This window comes from Ascidia mentula, chromosome 4 (genome assembly GCF_947561715.1).
Source record: "Ascidia mentula chromosome 4, kaAscMent1.1, whole genome shotgun sequence".
NCBI lineage: Eukaryota > Metazoa > Chordata > Ascidiacea > Phlebobranchia > Ascidiidae > Ascidia > Ascidia mentula.
The window spans coordinates 1,122,908-1,144,121 of NC_138569.1; the positions used below are offsets into that span (position 1 = coordinate 1,122,908).

The window sequence follows — 21,214 nt, forward strand, 5'->3', positions numbered from 1 at the left end:
AAAAAATTCTGGAAAGTCAACAACAAATGTACGAAACTTATCAAAACAACAAAAAGAAACTTTTCAAAACAATTTTTTATTCTATCAGTATAGAGTCTGTTTTATAAGAGTTTTACTTTGGTCTAAATTACCCACAAAAGAATTCTGTGAAATGTGAAAAGCTAGATGGCACATAAGAAACAACACTAATGCAATAATTAGCAAGCGTTGTTGTTTCTAGTAAGTTGTTGCATCCCTTCTAAAAAAAACTATGCCTTTTCAAAACAAAATCTAAATTAGGGAAATTTCCCTAAAGTATTTTGGCGATAAATGGCGCCAGAACAATACAAAGAAACAATAAACTAATATTGTGATAAAACCGTTGGTGGGATTCAGCCGGTTCGCACCGGTTCTGTAGAACCGTCCCACGAAATTTTATGAGATCAGCGAACCGGTTAGCATTACTGGTTGCTGTCAATATGACTTTTTGCAACAGAACCCGCTGAAAAATATAACTTTTGTGATAGAACCGGCTGACAAAAAATTTGAATCCCACCGCTGGATAAAACCCAATCGGGAATATTGTTTGAATGGCGGTGAAGCAAAATAACAACAAGACAAGAACTACAGAATAAACTGGGCGAATGCTTTTTGAAGGTGCTTAGGGTGCGTACCTTTGGATAACGTTGAGTTCAAATCCTTTGATCCTTTGAAGTGATCAAAAAGGTTGGTGATTGACACCAATAAATGTTCAAAATGCGTTAGAAATTATACAACAAAAAACTTAAGCAGCTAATACTTACAGCGGTAATATGTTCGGAAGCAATCTTGTCAACATGATTTTTTTCGTTAAAATGTATTGCCTTTGGCCACTAGGATTATTGTAATGCATATATTGAGTAATGTGAGTAAGGTGAGCACATAACAACCTTGTAATTAGCCTAAACGCGCCGATGACTCCCTCTTGTGTTACCGGCGTACATGTAAATAACCTCAAATACTTCAATGGAAATGTTACTTGTCTCTGTTTATTTCACTTCAAATAAAAGGGTTGCAAGATGTGCGACTATCAATAATTAGATGCATAAATGACAGTTATTCACAGCTGTAAGGTTCTTAGAAGTAAATTATGAACATGTTTAAATTGGTTTATTTGCATATAATTAGACATTGTAACGGTGATACATCTACACGTATCAACCAACCCTACGTGTTATGTATCACCGTAACAACGTCCTACTACATGCAAATAAACCAATTTATTCACGTTCCTGAATAAGGAGATACTTCTGCGAATTTCCTAGGGCTGGTTGACGTTTGCGTGTTGATGTTAATAGGAAATGAGTCAGGACATAATCATACATGCTGCCCCGATCATATTTCAAGTTGTTGATATGTTTCCTATATTACACAACGTGGAATACGAGACGCACAAGCAACACGAAAAACGATATTCTCGCTGTTGGAAAAATAATGATCAATGGCATTAGCTCTTAGGTAATATTGATGATGCGCACACTTGTGGTATGGTTTAGTACAAGATTTTCATGCATGGAAATATACTAACTTTGATCTTCATTGCACAGCATTATACTGAAGCCTAAACAGCCTAACACAACACTTGTCAAGACCCACAAGTTTATTGATATAATTTTATTTTAATATCACCACAAAAATCATCCAAAGCACAAACATGTTTTGCAAAGTCAAGTTTGTATATTCCATAATAATGGAGTCTAGTACAGTGACCATGAACATAAAAAAATATAGAACTAAAATGTATAACCAACTCCACAACACAAGAAATTACAATAATGTGGAACATAAACATCAGTGATATTTTTGATCAAATATTGGAGCTGCTACATGATCCCAGATAACCTTGGACTTGATATAATATCAGCTGTATATTAGGGCAGCATTTTAAAAATTATATTTCTACAACATAATACTATATGTGTACAGTAATGGTGGTTGTAGTTTCGTAATTAAAATAAAGTTTTGTTTGAGTTTAAAAATGGGATAGAATGTCAGGGTACAGTTACAAGAACGCACATATAACATATTTTAATACCCATTGCTTACAAACACTAATCTACAAATATTTTTTTACCATAAACCACCAAAAGTCCATCACAGTTTTTCACTATGAGGGAAGCAAATAAGACACAATGAAATTCGCAAAATACATTTCAGTCATGGAAATCCAACAATCACAAGTTGATCTAATCAACAATAAATAAATATTGCAGCAGTTATAAATAAATGCTTAAAAACATTTTTAAAATCACACACATTGCACATAACAATGAATTCTTTAAACCAATATTTCAGGTTTGCTGCATATTTTGATATAATTGTAAGGTACTGTGGAAAGTTTTATGTGAAAATAACTACATTTAGAAAATATTCAGGGCGTGTTTTTAAAAATATTGATACTGAGCATTGTCATAAGAATTCACATATAAATTAAAGGCATGCAAACATATGACACAAGCAGTAATTTTCTGCATACTTGTTGAAATTTTCTTGGAGGAAATTTATACTCAGATGTTAAGTTTCAATTGTTTCAGCAAAATTATGTGTAACGCTATGACTTAGACAAAGAAGAGTGCTGTTGTATGGAAATTTATATGTGATTGCAAACAGCAGAAAGGAAAAGCATGACAAGTGGTGTGCCATTCCAGGAAGTGTCCAAAGCTGAAAAATATAGGTTGAAATTAAGTGATTTGTCTATTAAGTTTTGCTATGTTTAGTTTAAAAGGAAGTGCATTTTTCCATTTATTTTACCTCTAATAATCCCTGATTGTGGAATAGTTGTATGTCTACATATACGTATATTTATCAAATGAAGGTTACAACTCTTAACATCAGTAATAAATGTATTTGTACGCAGGGTAAAGTTCATTTTTGAACATGTGTACAAACTTAAAAAAGTTGGGATTTAGCTGTTTTGATTCAGATTCTTTGCAATTAAAACATACAGTGGGTTTGTATGCTACCAATATACATGCATTACATGTATTTACCTGTTGTTCCACCATTACTTGTTGTTGCTGTTGCTATTGGACTAGTTGTAACTAAATCAAAATATTAAATCTCGATAATCTTGCAACATCATCATTTAACACTTGAGCAAGCTAATTATGCAGATTGACATCGACACCATGCAATATTAATGCTTTACAACACAAAGACAGACAATATGACAAAGTTTACCAACAGGAAAACTCCTGGTCGTATTAAAATCCATTTTTGAATAACTTAAAAAAATATTACAATGTGTATCATTAACAACAAAATTCCATGTTTCTTTTAGTTTAAAAACAAAAACAATAAAAACTGACTCAGTAAATCATAAAATAATGGTTGAGTTTGAACTGTTTGTGCAGTAGGTTGCACCTGAGCCTGAAGGAGCTACTTCACAAATAGCTAAAAATATTTGAAATAATTATTTTCTAAAACATGAAAATCTTTAATTGCATTTATACCTGAACATTTTGTAACAACCCATTCCCCAGGACCTAAACATGTGGCAGTTGCACTTCCTGTGTATCCAGAGTTACATGCAGGATTTACACTCTCATTAACAAGTGAAACACCTGTTAATTTATCATTGTATGATATATCAGGGGATATAAATGTTTTATCGCATGATCCTGAGCAAATGTGTGTAGTTGTCAAAACTATCATGTTTTAAAAAACCATATCCAGACCAGTGCAGTTGTTATTAACATTCCACATGTCTTTTCCAGTACAAACTGCAGTTGCATTTCAAGAGTAGTTTTCATTGCAGTTCAAATATAATGACTCCCCGAAAGGGGTTGATCCACTTGAAAGTGAGTTATAAGAGACATCTGTTGGCACTGTTGTATCAGAGCAATTGACTAAAAATCCCAATAAATGGACAAAGCATAAGACTGGGACTTGCTAATAATATAACAGTGATGCATAGGCGCCTAGTCTAACAAGGAAGGGGGCACCACCACCCAAAAGTAGGCTCGTAAATTAATTTGTCTATCTTAAGCCTACTGTAAAGCTTTCAACAGGTAACAATAAAACAAAAACAAAGTGTTTCTGTTGTCCTTTTCTGTAGGTCTTGCAAAAAAAACCGTTAGATATTGTAAGTAACCAACAGAAAACAGCGACACTAAATAGCCAAATAAGCGGCTGCAATCTCAACATTCGCAGAAACTGCACAAGCTAAAAAAAAACACACAAAAGTAAACAGGAAATTCAGAGTGCATGTTATAAATTATTGTATATGAGCAAACACAAAAGTACCTTGAACACAAGTTGGCTCCATACTCCATGTAGCATTTGCTTCACAGGTGGCTGTGCTGGTTCCCTCATATTTTAGGGCTTTACATTGGAACATATGAGTTGTATTGAAATCCGCCATGGCGGGGACATCCTGGTTTACTTTATCCAATTGAGTACTGTTTCCACAATCTTTTTTTTCAAAAAAAAAACAGTAGCAAGAGTCTTACAAAACAGTAAAAAAAAACATTAGAACAAGCAATCAAAGAAAACACTTACAAATTACTGACAGACTAAAACTGGTAACAAGCAATCAAAGAAAACACTTACAAATTACTGACAGACTAAAACTGGTAACGAAACCATCTGTTCTAACATCAATTGTTACATTGGAAGGTGCAGTAACAAGTGCTGGTGAATATGTTGATACCACATGAAATTTGTCATCCTCAACGCATGTCATGTTGTTGGGAATTAGTACATCATTCTGACATGTTCCAATGTAAAAATTTGCTACTAAAACTGAATCTCTAAACCACCCTCCATTAGAAGAAGAAATTGATGAAAATGATATGGTAAAAGTTACTGGATAGTTAACAGACATGGTTCCTGAATTTTTTAGTTTACCTGATGCCTGAATTTGTTGTGCATCTGAAAAACATTTTTTTACTGAAATCACTAATGGTGAGACTATTCCCAGTCATAAGTTACAAATACCATTATGTCATATTACATTATAGTGAGTAATACATGTCACAATGGGTGCTGTGATGCAGGTGACAATACTTGTACATATGTTTAATATATGTATGCATACCTTTTTTACAGTATATTAAGGGTTTATTTACTGATGTTACAAAAATATGACTGTTTACCTACATGTATATTTTATTATTGCTTTAGTACAGACTAACCTGTTTCTGTCAGACAAAAAATAACAGATACTCCAACAAAACACAAAAACAACACTTTTCTCTTAACCAACATTTCTACTGGACCTTTTTGTGTCCTACAGCAAAACATACTTGGTTAATAATCCGTCGTCTTAGGTCTAAATTCGCAAGTTAGAGCCTACTAGCACCAAACCTATTATCTCCCAAACACTGCCAACATGAACCTTAAACCCGAGTTTTGCTCTCCATGCGCTCTACGCCTGTCAACTAATTTAAATGGCATACTCCGTAAGGTACAACATCCACAAAACTAACATGTTATTTTAAAAAATTTACTGATGAAAATAGTGAAGGTACAAAATTGAAACGTTTTTTATTTAGTACAAAACTTTTGCAACTATGATTTTGTTTCATATGGAAATATTGGACAAATCTTGGAAGAGGTTATGGATTTGGGGCGTTTGCAATCGTACAGGGGACGCTGGAGACCAAATGGGCGATTGGGGGGCGCTAGGAAATAAATGATTGATTGGTGGGCGCTTGATGACAGGGCAAATTTTCTCTTTTAGCGTAGGTCAAGTGTTTCCCAACCGGTGGTACGTGTACCACTAGTAATACGTGACCGCATTCCAAGTGGTACGTGAGCACCTTTCCGTAATTTGCGGGTATAATTCGAATGAAAAAAAGTGTTTATTGTGTTTGTAACTATATGTGCGTTCTTACCACTACTGCTTGTGTGCAAAGTTACAGGAACCAACTTCATGTCGTGAAAATCGCAAATAATCGTTGGAAAAACAAATATAATCTAGGTCCTATTGTTTTATTGTTTGGGGCATGGATAAAGCAACCAAGCCGTTCAGAATTTTTTGCATTCTCTTGGTTAAAAACTCGTTGGGTTATCGCGGTTTATTTGAGACTTTTCTTGAGATTATGATTACCGGGAACAGGAAACAGTAGTGCGTGACGTCGCTTAATCGACCAGCGTACTTAATCATACCCATATGTCCATGTTGTGACTGAAGCTCATGAAGCAATTTATACAGCGTTTAAACCTGCATGCAAGTACTGTTAATTGTATACACGGTTGCAATTTATGATCCTCTTCATGCGTGTATCGTGCGTAGCATTTCCCAGTCTGTGCATGGGCGTTCATAAATTGTATCACCAGCGTACCGTAACCTGCGTAAGTTGCAATTGATGCGTTCAATGCATCCTCGGTTTTGCATTTATGAACATTCACTCTACCTTCAACAGTTACAAGCAAATGGTGATGTAGTGCTAGCTTCTGTCGCTTTCATACATGGAGACTGACGTCGTTTGAACCTCCATGTCTTTAATTTTATGGGAGAAAGTTTCTTGAAAGCCCATAACAAATGTACGAAACTTATCAAAACAATAAAATTGTCATTCTATCATCGTAAAGTTTGTTTGATAGAGTTTTCCTTTGGTCTAAATTACCCACGATATAAATTCTGTGAAATAAAAAAATGTAAGATGGCGTATAAAAAAACAACACTAAAGCAATAATTTGCACGTGTTGTTGTTTCCAAGTTGTTGCATCCCATCTAAAAAAGCTATGCATTTTTGAAACAAAATTGAAGTTAGGGGAATTTCCCTAAAGTATTCTAGCGATAAACGGCGCTAGAACAATACATAGAAATATTAAACTATATTGTGATAAAACCCAATCGGGATTACAGTTGGAATGTAGGTGAAGCAAAATAACAACAAAAGTACAGAATAAACTGGGCAAATGCTTTTTGGAGGTGCTTAGGATGCGTACCTTTGGATAACGCTGTGTTCAAATCCTAGTGTGATGAAAAAAGGTTGGCGATTGACATCAATAAACATTCAAGGCACGTTAAAAATTATACAACAAAATACTTAAGCAGCTAATACTTACGGCGGTAATATGTTCGGAAGCAATCTTGTCAACATGATTTTTTTCGTCATATTGTATTACCTTTTGCCACTACTGTTATTGTAATGCATACATAGAGTAATGTGAATAAAGGGAGCACATAATAACCTTGTAATTAGCCTAAAAGCGCCGATGACTTCCTGTTCGCTTGTGTTAACGGCGTATATGTAAATAACCTCAAATACTTCAATGGAAATGTCACGTATCTCTGTTTATTTTTCTTCAAATGAAAGGGTTGCAAGATGTGCGACTATTAATAATTAGATGCATAAATGACAGTTATTCACAGCTGTAAGGTTGATTCATAGAAATAAATTAGAATATATTTAAATTGGTTTATTTGCATATAATTAGACATTGTAACGGTGATACATCTACACGTATCAACCAACCCTACGTGTTATGTACCACCGTAACAACGTCCTACTATATGCAACTAAACCTATTTAATCACGTTCCTGAATAACGAGATACTTTTGCGAATTCTTAGGGTTGGTTGACGCTTGCGTGTTGATGTTTATAGGAAATGAGTCGGGACATAATCAACATCACATGCTGCCCCGATCATATTTCAAGTTGTTGATATGTTTCCTACACAACGTGGGATACCAGACGTACAAGCAACACGAAAAACGATATTCTCGTTGTTGTAATTGCTTTTCGCCATGTTGATGATGCGCACACGTAGGGGTATGGTTAAGCACAAGCTTTTCATTGCATGGAAATATACTAACATTGAGCCCTGCATCTTTGTAACAATGAACTGTAAACAAATTTGTTTATTGCACAGCATTATTCTATGGCCTAAACAACCTAACACAACGTTTGTCAAGACTCACAAGTTTATTGATATGGTTTTATTTTCATATCACCACAAAAATCATCCAAAGCACAAACATGTTTCGCAAAATCAAGTTTGTATGTTCCATAATATTGGAGTCTAGTACAGTGAGCCAGAACATAAAAAATATATAACTAAAGTGTATAACCAACCCCATAAAAAAAATTGTAAGTACAATAATGGGGAACACAAACATCAGTGCAATTTTTTTGATCAAATATTTGTGCTGTTAAATAAGTGCACATAACCTTGATATAATATCAGCTGTGTATGGCAGCATTTTAAAAATTCTTTTTGTTAACAAATACTATATTTGTACAGTAATGGCAGTTGTAGTTTTGTAATTAAAATAAAATTTTGTTTGAGGTTAAAAAGGGGATGAAAAGTTAAGTTTGTCAGGGTACAGTTAAAAGGAGGTACACATAACATATCTCACTACCTATTGCTCATACAATTTTCATGTTTAAAACCACGCACATTGTACATAACACAACATTTCAAGTCAATTTTTCAGACTTATTGCATACTGCGGTCAATTTGTGTAGATACTATAGGAGTTTGTGTGTAAGAAACTACATTTACAAATGTTCACGGGAGAAGATATTGATAAGAAATTTTCATGAAAACTCACATTTAAATTAAAGGCAACCATATGTCACAAGAAGAAAAACAAAGAATAACTAAATTTGGAATTTTTGAATTACATGTCATGCTTGGATGGAAATTTAAACACAACAGATTGTGAGTGTATCTTGCATATAGCTTAACAGTAGTTGTTATGAATAATCAAATACAGTTTAAAGTTCAAGTGTCATAACAAGACATTTCAGACAAACCTATAATCTGTAACAAATTTACTGTTTACATCTGTATGTTTTTAAACAGGTTAGTTGTACAACACTTTACACAACTACAAACACGTTTATGTCATTGCATAACCAGAAATCTAAAAAGTAAAACCATATAATTCGTTGGAAAATAGTATGTTGCGATGCTGTAAATTTTTAAATTTAATTAACATTGCCCCAGAAAAAGTTTTTGAGAATTTGAACCCAAAAATAATCATAGTGAGATAAAACAACCACAAAATACTGAAGGAGGTTAATATAAAACATTTAGCAAGCGGACTTTTTTACCACTGTAAATATAGTGCTGCTTTATTTGGTACTCAACAAACATGTTTGTCACAATTTGTGGAAAACTAATTCCAAGTTCACAGTTAAATGACAGTTTTGTTTTTTTTAAATCATAAAGCAACAAAGTCTGTGAGGAAAAAGTTAAAATGTGTTCCATGTATCTTGATAATATCCAGCAGTATCATCAGGTTGTGATTGGGTAACCAGTGGAAACTCCAAAATATTCTGAAAAGGAAAGTTCTCCATTTTATGCTTAAGTTGTAACATCAACATTTGGTGAACGATTTTCAGTTGGATTTAAATTTCTTTGTTCAGGTGGTGAGGTAGATGGTGGTTTAGATGATGCAAAAAAATTATTAATTACACTACAAGTAGCACTATTAAAAGGTTGTTAATAAAGCAATATTTTTTATGATAGGGCAAAATAAGTTTTACTTGCATGAATGTTCTTATGCAGTTAAATATTTAAGTTTAAAAAACACTATTACACAAAAAAAAAAACAATAATTTATTGTGCCTAATCACAAAAACTTATCTGTTTAGAACGAAACCAAAATACAAAGCCACAATTCGAACTGAACGACATATTGAACATAAAGTGATCAATTTAGAAACCGAGCCTCGACTGACCTTGTGTTCATGTACCTAGCAAACAATTACAAATTATCACAGACCTGTTAGATGTGAATAATTTATTGATTTAGTGTAATACCTAACTTTTGCCATCATAAGCAATATATTATTTTTCTGTTGGTTTTGGTGACCCTTTTTTGGGCCTGTTACGATTTAATATGTGCTAAATTTTCAATGTTTAAAAACAACTGAAATGTTGAAGGAAAGCAATGCTAATAGTCAATTAAAAAAGCATTCTTAGATTTGCTTTAATATGCCTGCTCAGGCAAAAGGTACATATTTTAGATAAGATTTGCTATTTAGGCATGCAGAAATGTTTACCTTTAAATTTATTTCCCCAAATTTAATGTTACTTCCATGCTTTTAAAAGGTTACTTCGGGCTTGGTAAAAACTTTTCATACAAAGGCAAGATAAATGTATTTTCCTATATCCTACAAGCTGGTAACACAAAATTATGTTAAGTTTGGTTAGTAAACAATATAAAGTGTAGTTTAAATATTTATAACAACACAGCACACTGTGGTAGAGCTTTACAAGCAGGTTATAAATTGTTGATTCAATTCAGATCATTACGAAATGATAATTTTAAAGAAACTAGAAATATATCGGTGTATTAAGTTGCATACATTGCATTTTAACAAAGTATTAAAGTTTTGTTTGACAGCAACCAAAATGATATTAAGTTTAGGCAAGAATGTTTATCGATACTTTCAAAATCCCTAACAAACAGAAATGATCAATAGTGGCTTTGTTACATGAAAAAAGTTATTGTTAAACATATATTGGTTGCAATCATATCAAAGTAATTCACCTCCACACCCACACCAGTGATTTTTCATTGAGTTCCAGCTGAAAAAGTAATTCGGAGTTGAACAAAGTTTGATTTGTTCATAAATATTGTCTTTTCATGTGCGTTTAAATTTATTGAGATCCACAATGCTGTCCTATTTTAAACTTACCAAAACACAAAAACCACATTTTAATATCATTTTAAAATCATTGACAATTATTCATGCATAAGCCACCAATTGTCACATTTAGTGAAAAATAAAAAAATAAGTAAAATGTCAACATACTAAAACTAAATAACTTTTTTATACTAACAAAGAGGTTACCATGCAGGTAAATCAAGCATAAGTAGATCATCTGACAGAAAACAAAATTATTTTTTTCTTTTACAAACCCTGCTTTCACTTTTAAATATCTATCAAGACTAGCAACAAAGTTCTGAGTTAGCATAAACCTCATGGTTGGTATTAACAACATTAATTACCACAACTTCAAATGATATAGATATATCCAGAACAGAAACCATAACAAATGTAATCAAAGTTTTTTTCAAATGTATCGACACATAACAACCCAGCAAAGTAGGATTTTTTGCATACATTGTAATTATATTCTGCAGTATATACACAGGGCAAAATCAGTCAGCACAAGCACAAGTTTTTCATTGCATGGTAGGTACTCCGCAGGAAATCAAGCAAACAAAGCAGAAATATACAAATAAATTGTTTTGCATCTGAGGATATATATCATTTCTACAAAAACTCAACACGAACTGTTCTACATAAAAGTCACTAAAAAGTGGAAAAAAATTGTCACATTTCCTTTGAGTGTATATTTGATTAGTTTACTAAATGGCATCATATGTTTTCCACAGTAATACAAAAGTGTAGTTGCTTATTGCAACAGTAATAAACCAACAAATACCGAAATTTATCACATACATTTCAATCACAGAATAACCAACTGACAAAACTTGCAACAACGTTTTACATCATGTAAAACCAGTTTCTGTACAAAATACTGCATAAAACCAATATTTCAGGTTTACTGCATACTGTAACATTTAAGTATGGGTTCTATTGGTGATTTGTTAAAGCAACTACATTGAGAAAACCCATACTAAGCATTTATAAGAAGAAATCTACATTTTAATCAAAGGCATGCAAATATAAAAGTGTTTTTGCATGAAAATTAAATGTGATTGCAAACAACAGCAAGGAAAAGCATGGTTAGTGGTGTGCCATTCCAGAAGGTGAAAAAAACTGAAAAATACAGGGAGAAATTTAGTAATTAATCTATTAAGTTTTGCTAAACTTAGTTTAAAAGAGAGTGCATTCTTCCATTTATTTTACCTCCTATAGTCCCTGTTTCTGGAATAGTTGTATTGTCTACACATACGTATATTTATTAATTCAAATGAAGATTACAACTCTTAACACTAGTGATAAATGTATTTCTACAATGGTTAGAGTTCATTTTTGAAACATGTGTACAACCTCAAAATACAAAGTTGAGTTAAAGCTGTTTTGATTCAGATCTTTTGCAATCAAACCGTACACTGGGTTTGTATGCTACCAATATACATGCATTACATGTATTTACCTGTTGCTCCACCATTACTTGTTGTTGCTGTTGCTATTGCTATTGGAGTGGTTGCAACTAAAACAAAATATTAAAACTCAACACCATCATTAACACTTGTGCAAGCTAATTATGCAGATTGACATCCACACTATGCAATATTAATGCTGTACACACAAAGACAGACAATATGATAAAGTTTACCAACAGGAGAACTTTTGGTCGTATTAAAAACTAAATTACAATGTGTATCAATGACAACAATATTCCATGTTTCTTTTAGTTTAAACTTAGTATACCATAAAAAGCTTTCACAATTGTTCCTATCTAAACTTTAAAAAGTAATTACCAAAAACTGTTTGATGTTGGTTGTTAGCCAAATAACATTTTACTAAAAACATCAAAAATCATAGTTTTAGCTTATGGGCCCCAAAGTTAAAAGTAAACTTTCCTCAAAATGCTTATAAATATAAGAACAAAAGAGCCACCACTTTATCTATTTGTAACAGTTGTACAATCTTAAGTGTAGAAATGCTGTGGAGCTGTTTCATACATTGCACACTCCTATGAAATAAGACAGGACACAAATTGTTTGACTTAGTAATATGACAACACAACTAGATCACATTGAACCTAGGAGTTATATGTCATTGGAGACCTGCAACTTTTTGCAAATTCAGAGTATAAGTAGTGATGTGCCAAAGACTCGTCTGTTGATTTTATTTCACCGAATTAGAGATTTGGACAAACATTTGATTTAGGCTGAATAAATTGTTTTGATTCAACCAAAACCAATCTTTCATGCTCAAGAAAAATGTTCTGGAAAACCAACAATAGTGTGTAAACCTGATAGATAACTTTCAATACTATGAAAGATAATAGAATTTTGGGTGCAAAACTTGTCTTTATCGAGTACTTGTGTTTCACACAATCTAACAAACTGCGCCCAAACTAACAAAAATCAAAAACACCTTATGATTGTTCAGTGACATAACAAAACATGTTTTATTAATGTGATGTAAGTCTTAGCATTCACGGTCTCTAATGACATATAACTTTCAAAAAAGTATTATCGTTTTGCACATGCCTGTTACAAGATCGGTAATACAATTGGAGAGTACCAACGATGGCAGCCAAGACAAACTTATAACCAACTAAACTACTATAATAGTTGAAAAACTATCCTGCTGTGGCATGACTGTTTGTCTTGCAGTAAAACTCTCGTATCACTCTTGTATAGGGTGCGCATTTAAGTGATGTCACAAATGATTTTATCAATTGGTTTCGGTCCGAACGATTCGGGACATGACTAATTATAATACCAAAAATTTTACACACTAATTTAGTACTTCTTGTTCTGTTTATTGTAACAACACAGTTTGAGATACTAACTAAAAACCCTAAAACTTATGTGTCACCAATTGCCGTTTACACAATTGTATTTTACAGAAAAAACTTCAACACAATCAGCTGATGCGATCTCTCACTCTCACAGTCATCTAAGAAACTACAATGTTTACATACTTAGCATTGCTAACCCCAATACATTTTTCCAGGCTTTATATAACAATTGTTTGACAAGGAAACCATAATTTACCACTTAAGAGTGAACACAAACAAAAATGTTTTTGTCAAAAAATAAAATAAAAGTGCACCTGCAGCACAAGTTGGCTCCACACTCCATGTTGCATTTGCAGTACAGGTAGCCACACTTGTTCCCTCATAATCTGGTCCTTTACATGAAAGCACATGAGTTGTATTGTAATCTGCCATAGCAGGATAATCCTGATTTGTGGTCACTGATTGAGAAATATTTCCACAATCTTAAAAAAAACAATTATGTTTTATTTTGCATATTTCACAGATAAAATATAAAAGCCAGACAAAATATTTAAATCTTTTCGCTTATTATATGTTTTAACAGAACGTCTCCAGTTAATTTAATACAGTTTATTGGGTAGTTGTAAAAATAGTGTTCATAATAGTTGTACTTTGTTGGACATGACTATTTGCATAAAATGTGGCGGTTGACCCTTGCAAGGTTGCAACCCTCATTTTGGAAAGCCCTGATTTAAATTAGCATACAATAATTTATCAAAAGCACTTACACACTACTGACAGAAAAAAGCTGTCTGTAAAAGAAGTTGCAGAGATACCAATTGTAAGATTGGAAGGTATGGCAACAAGGGGGGGTGTATAAGTTGAAGTCACAATTCCAGAATTCAAAGAACATGTTATGTTGTTGGGCACTAACAGACACCCAAACTCGTAAAAGGGAAATTCAACTGTATTCATTAACCATGAGGCCCCGTCATTGTGTTCAGGAAATGTGATAGAAAATACCACAGGGTAGTTAACAGACATGGTTCCCTGATTCTGAAGTATTCCATCTAATGTATGGATTTTTTTTGCATCTGAAAAATAACCACACATTAAAAGCATACATACAATGATACAATATGTAGGTTAATCATCAAAATAGTGCACAGCGAGAATGTAATGCTTTAAAACTGAAGAAAGTTTTAGGCAACATTTCTTAGTACAAAATGTAAATAAAGAGTACTTATTACAACAGCATGATGGCAGCAAACACAACTATACCATTTTTGGTTAATTGAAGCATGACGATTTGCATACAAAGGGAAACATGCATAATAATGACATATAAAATATTAATACCAATAAAGATAATCATATGATAGTCATCGTGCGAAAGGTATGTTGTTATGTCATGGTACTTGTTTTAGTATGTTGAACAAAAAGCCTTTTCTAATCTTCACAATTCAAGTAAAGTGTTCACACCTAACTTAAAAGTCCCCATCCCAATACCAGATTGGAAAGTTTGTATTTTCCGCATTTTTTTGAGGATTTTTTTTTGAATATCGATTGCCCCAACGAACTGACGTTTTTTGTATGTTAATTCAACAGCTAAATTTCGTTTTTGCACAGAATGCCAACAAAATATTTTTTCCAATCAGTCATCCACCAGTCTACAGAGTAAAGACTTGAAACAGACAGACGACTCAGGTCAGGATTATTTATCATATTTTGTAGTACCGTATTTTACGGACCATAAGGCGCAACTTAAATCCTTTTATTTCCTCAAAAATTGATCGTGCGCCTTATAAGCCGGTGCGCCTAATGTATGGATCAAGTAGTGCTTTATTGCCTACACTCAAAACCAGTACCGATACTACTATAAATAAACCACCGTCTTACACAATAAACTACGGTAAAAGCAACTAGCAACTGTGATATTCATACTATTGTGACTTGCTTACATTTATTACGTAACAAGTTTTTGTTTAATGAGCTTTATACGGTAACCCATACTCCTTAAAATACGTTGCGTTCTATAGCCCGGTGCGCCTTATGTATGAACAAAAAACTAATCAAAGCAATTTATTGACAGTGCGCCTTATAATCGGGTGCGCTTTATGGTCCGTAAAATACGGTAATCCGTTACTGAGTCTCTGCCAGCCATAGAGACTATACAGGTGATTCATAAAAATTAAACTCTCATAAAATTGTGACTTGGATTCTAAACCAAAAGTACCGCAAATGCCGTGAAGCATGGTTTCAACTTTTCCCCTGACAGGTTAGGACGTTGTTGTCATTGTTTTAGTGCGTGCCTTGTTACGTTTGAGTGTCACTACTGAAATACCAGTTTCTAACACTGTGTGACCTGGCTTTTATGCAAGTTTTTCTTTAACTTTTTCGTTTGCATGCCAAATGTTTTTGAATGCCCACGAAAATTTTTTTGGCACACGAATGTCCAAACATAAAACAAGAAGCACCACAGACGTTTTATGGTTTTCACTGCACGCGGGCTTAGGGGTTGTGTATGTATCCGACGTCATATTTCTCATATGTTATGATGTGCTTTCGTGGCATGAACTGTATTTTTATTAACGTCGAATAATACGCCACGAACCCATTTCAACCCATACGGCGAATAACGCGCTGTTCATTGTATGCACGGAAGACAGCTTAATATCTGGCTAATCATATTCCGTGACACTTCCAGCAACACAGCTGTCTTTTTAAATGAGTCACGTATCAGTCCGAACCCAAACGACCCTGTGTGCATTTTCTATATAAGCCACACATCTTTGCGTAAAAGATAGAGAAATCTAGAGTCACAGAGAGTCACAGAGAGTCACATGGAGTCACATAGAGTCACAGAGAGTCATATAGAGTCATTTAGAGCAATTTTCGAATTATTAAATCAAGACATTAAGTCGATAATTTTCAAGCCAAACAGACATAAACTTTAGTTCGCGTGGTTTGTAACGTTTTATTGTAATACTCGTGCGTCTGTTATTTATGTATTAAACTGACAGATTGACTTTGGGTTAGACGCAGTGGTTCTTAACCTTTTTTCTATCACGCCTCCTTTCAGTAACGGAATTGTGCCTTACGCCCCCCCCCCCAAACTGTAAATAGGTTTCATACAAAAAGCAATTGTGTTTTTGTCGATCTATGTAAATAAGCTAGCTAGCTAAACACTGCAACACGATAAAAACATAATATGTATCTGTGCAAAAAAAGCCATATAGCTGCACTAATGAGACCTTATAGGTCGAAACAGTGCGTGTACACACCCTGTATGTATCAATTTAAGCTTGCTTATTTAAACTAAAAATCACGGGACCAATAAACGGTTTGTGACAAAACAGATGAATCATCACAAAAAGTATTTTGTGACGCAATGGTTGCTTTGTGACGTAACAGTAACTTAACTGCACAGGCGGATTTTTTATTAAAAGTGAAAGATTTTTGTGTATAAGCTGCAGACAGATGGCCACTGTTTCGACCTTCAATTCATATTATTGGCTCCACATTGCTTATCATATGAAAGATTTTTGTTCCGAAACTGTGATAAAAATATAACAGACAGCATTGGACATTAAAGTCACTACAAAAAATGGAAGTTTTGGTATAGAGCTTGCGTCCCCCATGAGAATTGGTTGACGCCCCCCCGGTTAAGAAACACTGGGTTAGAGAGTAGCCTTTTTATCAGGAGTCAGATATATATACGGCAGTGTTAATATTTTGAGTAGACGTTTTAAAGAACGCCCTACATAAATTTGGTGACAGCACCCTTTGACGTGATATTTGAACGGGCATTTAAACCTTCTGAATAATAATCTGCGCAAATTATAGAACTAACTGCAAATTTGGGTAATTTCTTGTGTCTAAAAATTAACATTTGTACTAACCATAGATTTTTAACCATGTCAAACAAGTTTTTCAGACATTTCTCGATGTTCTCCATCAAGGACAAAGATCGAAACAAACATTTCGAACAATAATAAAGTATGACGTTTGTTTTTCCCTTTGATTTTATGCGCCTGATTGTGTAAGAAAATGCCAAACTGCTGTTAAGTATGTTTTGTCAAATGTCAAAACGTTTTTATAGTTATAAGCATAAGCCTGACCGTAGTGGTTATGTCAATCTCATTTTCGTTGATATTATAATGTTGTAATAACGCTTGCATCTCAATAAGTTTACGTCTTACGCGAATTCACTTTGAGAAGTGTTTTTTAGATTTAATTAAATTATGTCCGAAACGTTAGATTATTTTCTTTAACATACGTCACTGCTGGCAACTTAGGGTTGATTGTGGAAAAATGGTCATAACATTGTCTGCTTAGAAAGTCCTCACGGAGGCATGACGTCAGCTAAGGGGCCTGATACGTCTTTTCTTACATTGCGCAAACGAGGTCGCCCAGCCTGCATGCATTTTTTACTCATTTTATTTTGTCTCTCATTAGGAGAAACCCTCGTGCTAGTTTAAGGGTTGTTATGGCTATTCGAAGCAAGAGATCACTGATTAACAGCTTTCATGTATGATTTTTCGGCCCATTTATTAATTGACATGAGCTTAATGCAAATCTAAATCACCACCGTTTACGTCTGTAAACACAAACATTTCATTCATGTGAGGTAGCTGTAACGATATATTGATTTGCAACGAACCGCCTGACTTTACCTTGTGTCCCTTGTATGTAACTGCCAGAATCGTTGAAGGAGATTGTATAACAGTTATTTTAGATTCGGCATGGCTAAGTGTTCACAAAACGTTAATGTTTATTTAATTTTTGAACTTGCTGAGGGAAAATAGCAGGAGAAATGCACAAAATGGCGCGAAATTGGTGTTACAATGCAAAAGCATTTGGGCAAGCGCGACATCTCGCGACCGTGTCCCCTCGACACAGACTGAATCCTTTTTTATTCACCGAGCAAAGACTCGAAGAGCATATAACTGCTAGTCGCAAGGCACATTAACACGCCACATTTTTCGCAAGTGATCAGACGTTACAAACTTGATTGCTGAGCACTGAAGCCAGGCTTGGGAGCCGTAGGTAAAAAATAATTCGCAGTGATTAACCTACGAAGTTCCAAATGCACTGGTAAAATTAAAAAGCGACTTATTTTACAGACCGCAGAAGGCATTCATCACTTTCTAAATACTGCGTGTCTATACAATGCAATGTGGGAGATTTGTGCATACGGCCAAGGCGCAAGTTACATTTCACATTTGCAAATCCTTTTTAGCCCACACTGACCGTCAAACTTTGCCAACTCTGCTCAGTACAAAAGCTTGTTCGTTTAACTAATTGGGATTTTTGAACACACGCCTCATGTCGAACCTATCTGTATTGGTATGCACGACCTTAACGGACAGTATAGTTACTCACAAGTTATGATAATCGTGTTGATTAATTTTTCGCTGTGACGATATTAGCGCTATAGTGACCTCACATGGCAGCAATAAAGTCCCTTATATGACTCGTAAACACGAGCAATTCAATGTCACTCATTCATGTCCCCTGCGCGTCAAAGTAGACAACAGAATATCTTGATGTACTATATTATAAATTTGTTTGTGAATTATAACTTTTATGTGTTTTGTTTTGTGTTAACATTAGGCCTAGATATAACGATAGGATGTTCGAGTTTTTTTTTGGCAGATACGAGCAGATCATTATACGTTGATGATTACGTTCGAGTGTTCACAGCACGGACATCTCAATATGTACGTTTGACAACTCAACAATTTCCGACGGTTTCCGGAGTTCGATTGACGCATCTTACGACGGCGTACGCAATCTTTCAATTTCAAAAAAATTCAACGATCACCACCGTCTATACTCGTGCGGAAGTAACAACTGCGATCTATATACGAGTACAACGATGAGTTGCACAAGGAAATCATACCACAAGATATGGACAATTCGAAACAAGAACAAATTTCTGTTGGAAAACATTTACGAGGACGGGGAGTTATATGTATTCGACGTCATATTTCTCATATGTTATGATGTGCTTTCGTGGCATGAACTGTATTTTTATTAACGTCGAACCCATTTCAACCCATACGGCGAATAACGCGCTGTTCATTGTATGCACGGAAGACAGCTAAATATCCGGCTAATCATATTCCGTGACACTTCCAGCAACACAGCTGTCTTTTTAAATGAGTCACGTATCAGTCCGAACCCAAACGACCCTGTGTGCATTTTCTATATAAGCCACACATCTTTGCGTAAAAGATAGAGAAATATAGAGTCACAGAGAGTCATATAGAGTCATTTTTCGAATTAATAAGTCAAGACATTAAGTCGATAATTTTCAAGCCAAACAGACTTAAACTTTAGTTCGCGTGGTTTGTAACGTTTTATTGTAATACTCGTGCGTCTGTTATTTATGTATTAAACTGACAGATTGACTTTGGGTTAGAGAGTAGCCTTTTTATCAGGAGTCAGATATACGGCAGTGTTAATATTTTGTGTAGACGTTTTAAAGAACGCCCTACATGTGCATTGCGGATAGACTTAGTCCTGTATGCCCGAGATGTCGTCGGGAACTGCCATATTCTGCAGACTGGAGCATCCAGACAGTTTTTTCGAAAAAAACAGAATTGCCAGTCAACTACATGGATGCTCGATTAGATTAGTATTGATAAGAATAAAGTTTAAGGTAAAATATCCTTCAATAATTCCTCTACACAAAAAAAAACATTCCTATTTGAAGTAGTAATTAGTGTCAGGTCTAAAGCTGACACTGGTGTTCACATGCTGACTTTTTTGTTGAGTATTAATGCGCAATACTCTATAAGATACAAACAGATGTTCACGAGACATGAATTACCACAAGTTTATTTAAACTTACCTGTTTCTGCCCTGTGCAATATCGCATACAATCCAATAAAAAAACATAAATTTGTCCCAAACCACATGATTACTGTACGTATTCCTTCAAAAAAGAGGTACAAATAAACATTGGACGAGCTTGTATTGGTCATGTACAACGACAAGAAAGCCAATTACTCTTTTGACAAGGAAAAGTTGGCTTCATGATATTGCGCTTACGTCTTGGGTCTGGTGTACTTTTAGCACCCCACCTAATATCTCAGAAATCCCGGCACTACAAACCTGGAACTTCACACAAATATTAAATGAAACCTTGACGTTGACGTCATCAACTATGACGTAAAGAATTGAATTTTTCACAATTTCGCACTTCATATGCGCTACGCCCGTCAACAAACTTTAATGGTAAAACAAACACAAAACTAAAATGTTATTCAGTGAAAATTTACCACATCTGACAAGGAATCTGCATTGCGTCGTGTGAATTTCACTTCTCTGTTAAACGCCTTAAACAAACACCCCAACGTATTCTGCAGTTACGACGAAAAAATACATCAACGAACAACATGTACTCTTAACACCACAAATTCCTGTATCGCAGAGCAAAAACCACGATCCAGTTCTATCCATAGTAGCATTATCTAAAAGCTCGGTCCCTATATTCAGTCCACTGTACACCTAAGTTAAGTTTGAAAATATATTGCGCTTGTACGACACTTATAGTGGTCCTTGATACATTAACAATACACTTTGACGTCACAAACTATTTCGAAATCGAATCCAAACTTGCATCGTTTGAAAGACATGTTCTTTGTGACATAGCGTGTCAAATTTCAAGTTCCAGCAAATTGAACCAACCATATAATTCTTAAGCACCACAATATGGTTGGGCCGTAACGTAAAAGCTTATACGCTCCAGAAATTGTTGGTGCATCTTCTGAGAGGTTGACCAAAAGATTTCACGATTAGATAAGGTGCGACTGAACTGTTGGCTTTGGCTTGTTTGTGGGGACGCACGAT

The 21,214-nt window shown here is 34.4% G+C and overlaps 3 protein-coding genes across 7 annotated transcripts in view; 1 reads left to right on the forward strand and 2 right to left on the reverse strand.

Annotated features, from left to right (window-relative positions):
• LOC145899860 (uncharacterized) overlaps positions 1–21,214 on the forward strand; it is a 111,092-nt gene that overhangs the window by 75,057 nt on the left and 14,821 nt on the right. The window lies entirely within an intron of this gene.
• On the reverse strand, positions 1,704–5,244 carry LOC145899506 (uncharacterized). Its single transcript, XM_082988339.1, has 5 exons — positions 5,154–5,244; positions 4,570–4,890; positions 4,264–4,431; positions 3,009–3,059; positions 1,704–2,679 (listed from the first exon to the last, which is right to left on the reverse strand). Exons 1-5 carry the CDS (start codon positions 5,224–5,226, stop codon positions 2,609–2,611), a joined length of 684 nt encoding a protein of 227 aa, XP_082844465.1. The 5' UTR covers positions 5,227–5,244; the 3' UTR covers positions 1,704–2,608.
• On the reverse strand, positions 8,414–20,584 carry LOC145899505 (uncharacterized). Of its 5 annotated transcripts, none has more exons than XM_082988336.1 (8): positions 20,214–20,584; positions 14,143–14,448; positions 13,690–13,857; positions 12,056–12,112; positions 11,806–11,841; positions 10,476–10,513; positions 9,985–10,102; positions 8,414–9,675 (listed from the first exon to the last, which is right to left on the reverse strand). In XM_082988336.1, exons 1-6 carry the CDS (start codon positions 20,344–20,346, stop codon positions 10,500–10,502), a joined length of 714 nt encoding a protein of 237 aa, XP_082844462.1. In that variant the 5' UTR covers positions 20,347–20,584; the 3' UTR covers positions 8,414–9,675; positions 9,985–10,102; positions 10,476–10,499. The 5 variants fall into 5 exon arrangements, with proteins under 5 accessions (XP_082844462.1, XP_082844460.1, XP_082844463.1 ...); XM_082988334.1 differs by having other exon boundaries at positions 8,414–9,255; positions 9,661–9,675; positions 10,476–11,841; XM_082988337.1 differs by lacking the exon at positions 11,806–11,841.

Excerpts from the sequence above, each read along its gene's own strand:
- LOC145899505 (XM_082988334.1), bottom strand. The coding sequence starts at position 20,346 with ATGACCAATACAAGCTCGTCCAATGTTTATTTGTACCTCTTTTTTGAA. Across the intron at positions 14,449-20,213 it reads ATTGCACAGGGCAGAAACAG|ATGCAAAAAAAATCCATACA; the intron begins GTAAGTTTAAAT and ends GTTATTTTTCAG. Across the intron at positions 12,113-13,689 it reads GGAGCCAACTTGTGCTGCAG|TTGCAACCACTCCAATAGCA; the intron begins GTGCACTTTTAT and ends ATTTTGTTTTAG.
- LOC145899506 (XM_082988339.1), bottom strand. The coding sequence starts at position 5,226 with ATGTTGGTTAAGAGAAAAGTGTTGTTTTTGTGTTTTGTTGGAGTATCT. Across the intron at positions 4,432-4,569 it reads TTTTAGTCTGTCAGTAATTT|ATTGTGGAAACAGTACTCAA; the intron begins GTAAGTGTTTTC and ends TTGAAAAAAAAG. Across the intron at positions 2,680-3,008 it reads AAGTAATGGTGGAACAACAG|CTTTGGACACTTCCTGGAAT; the intron begins GTAAATACATGT and ends TATATTTTTCAG.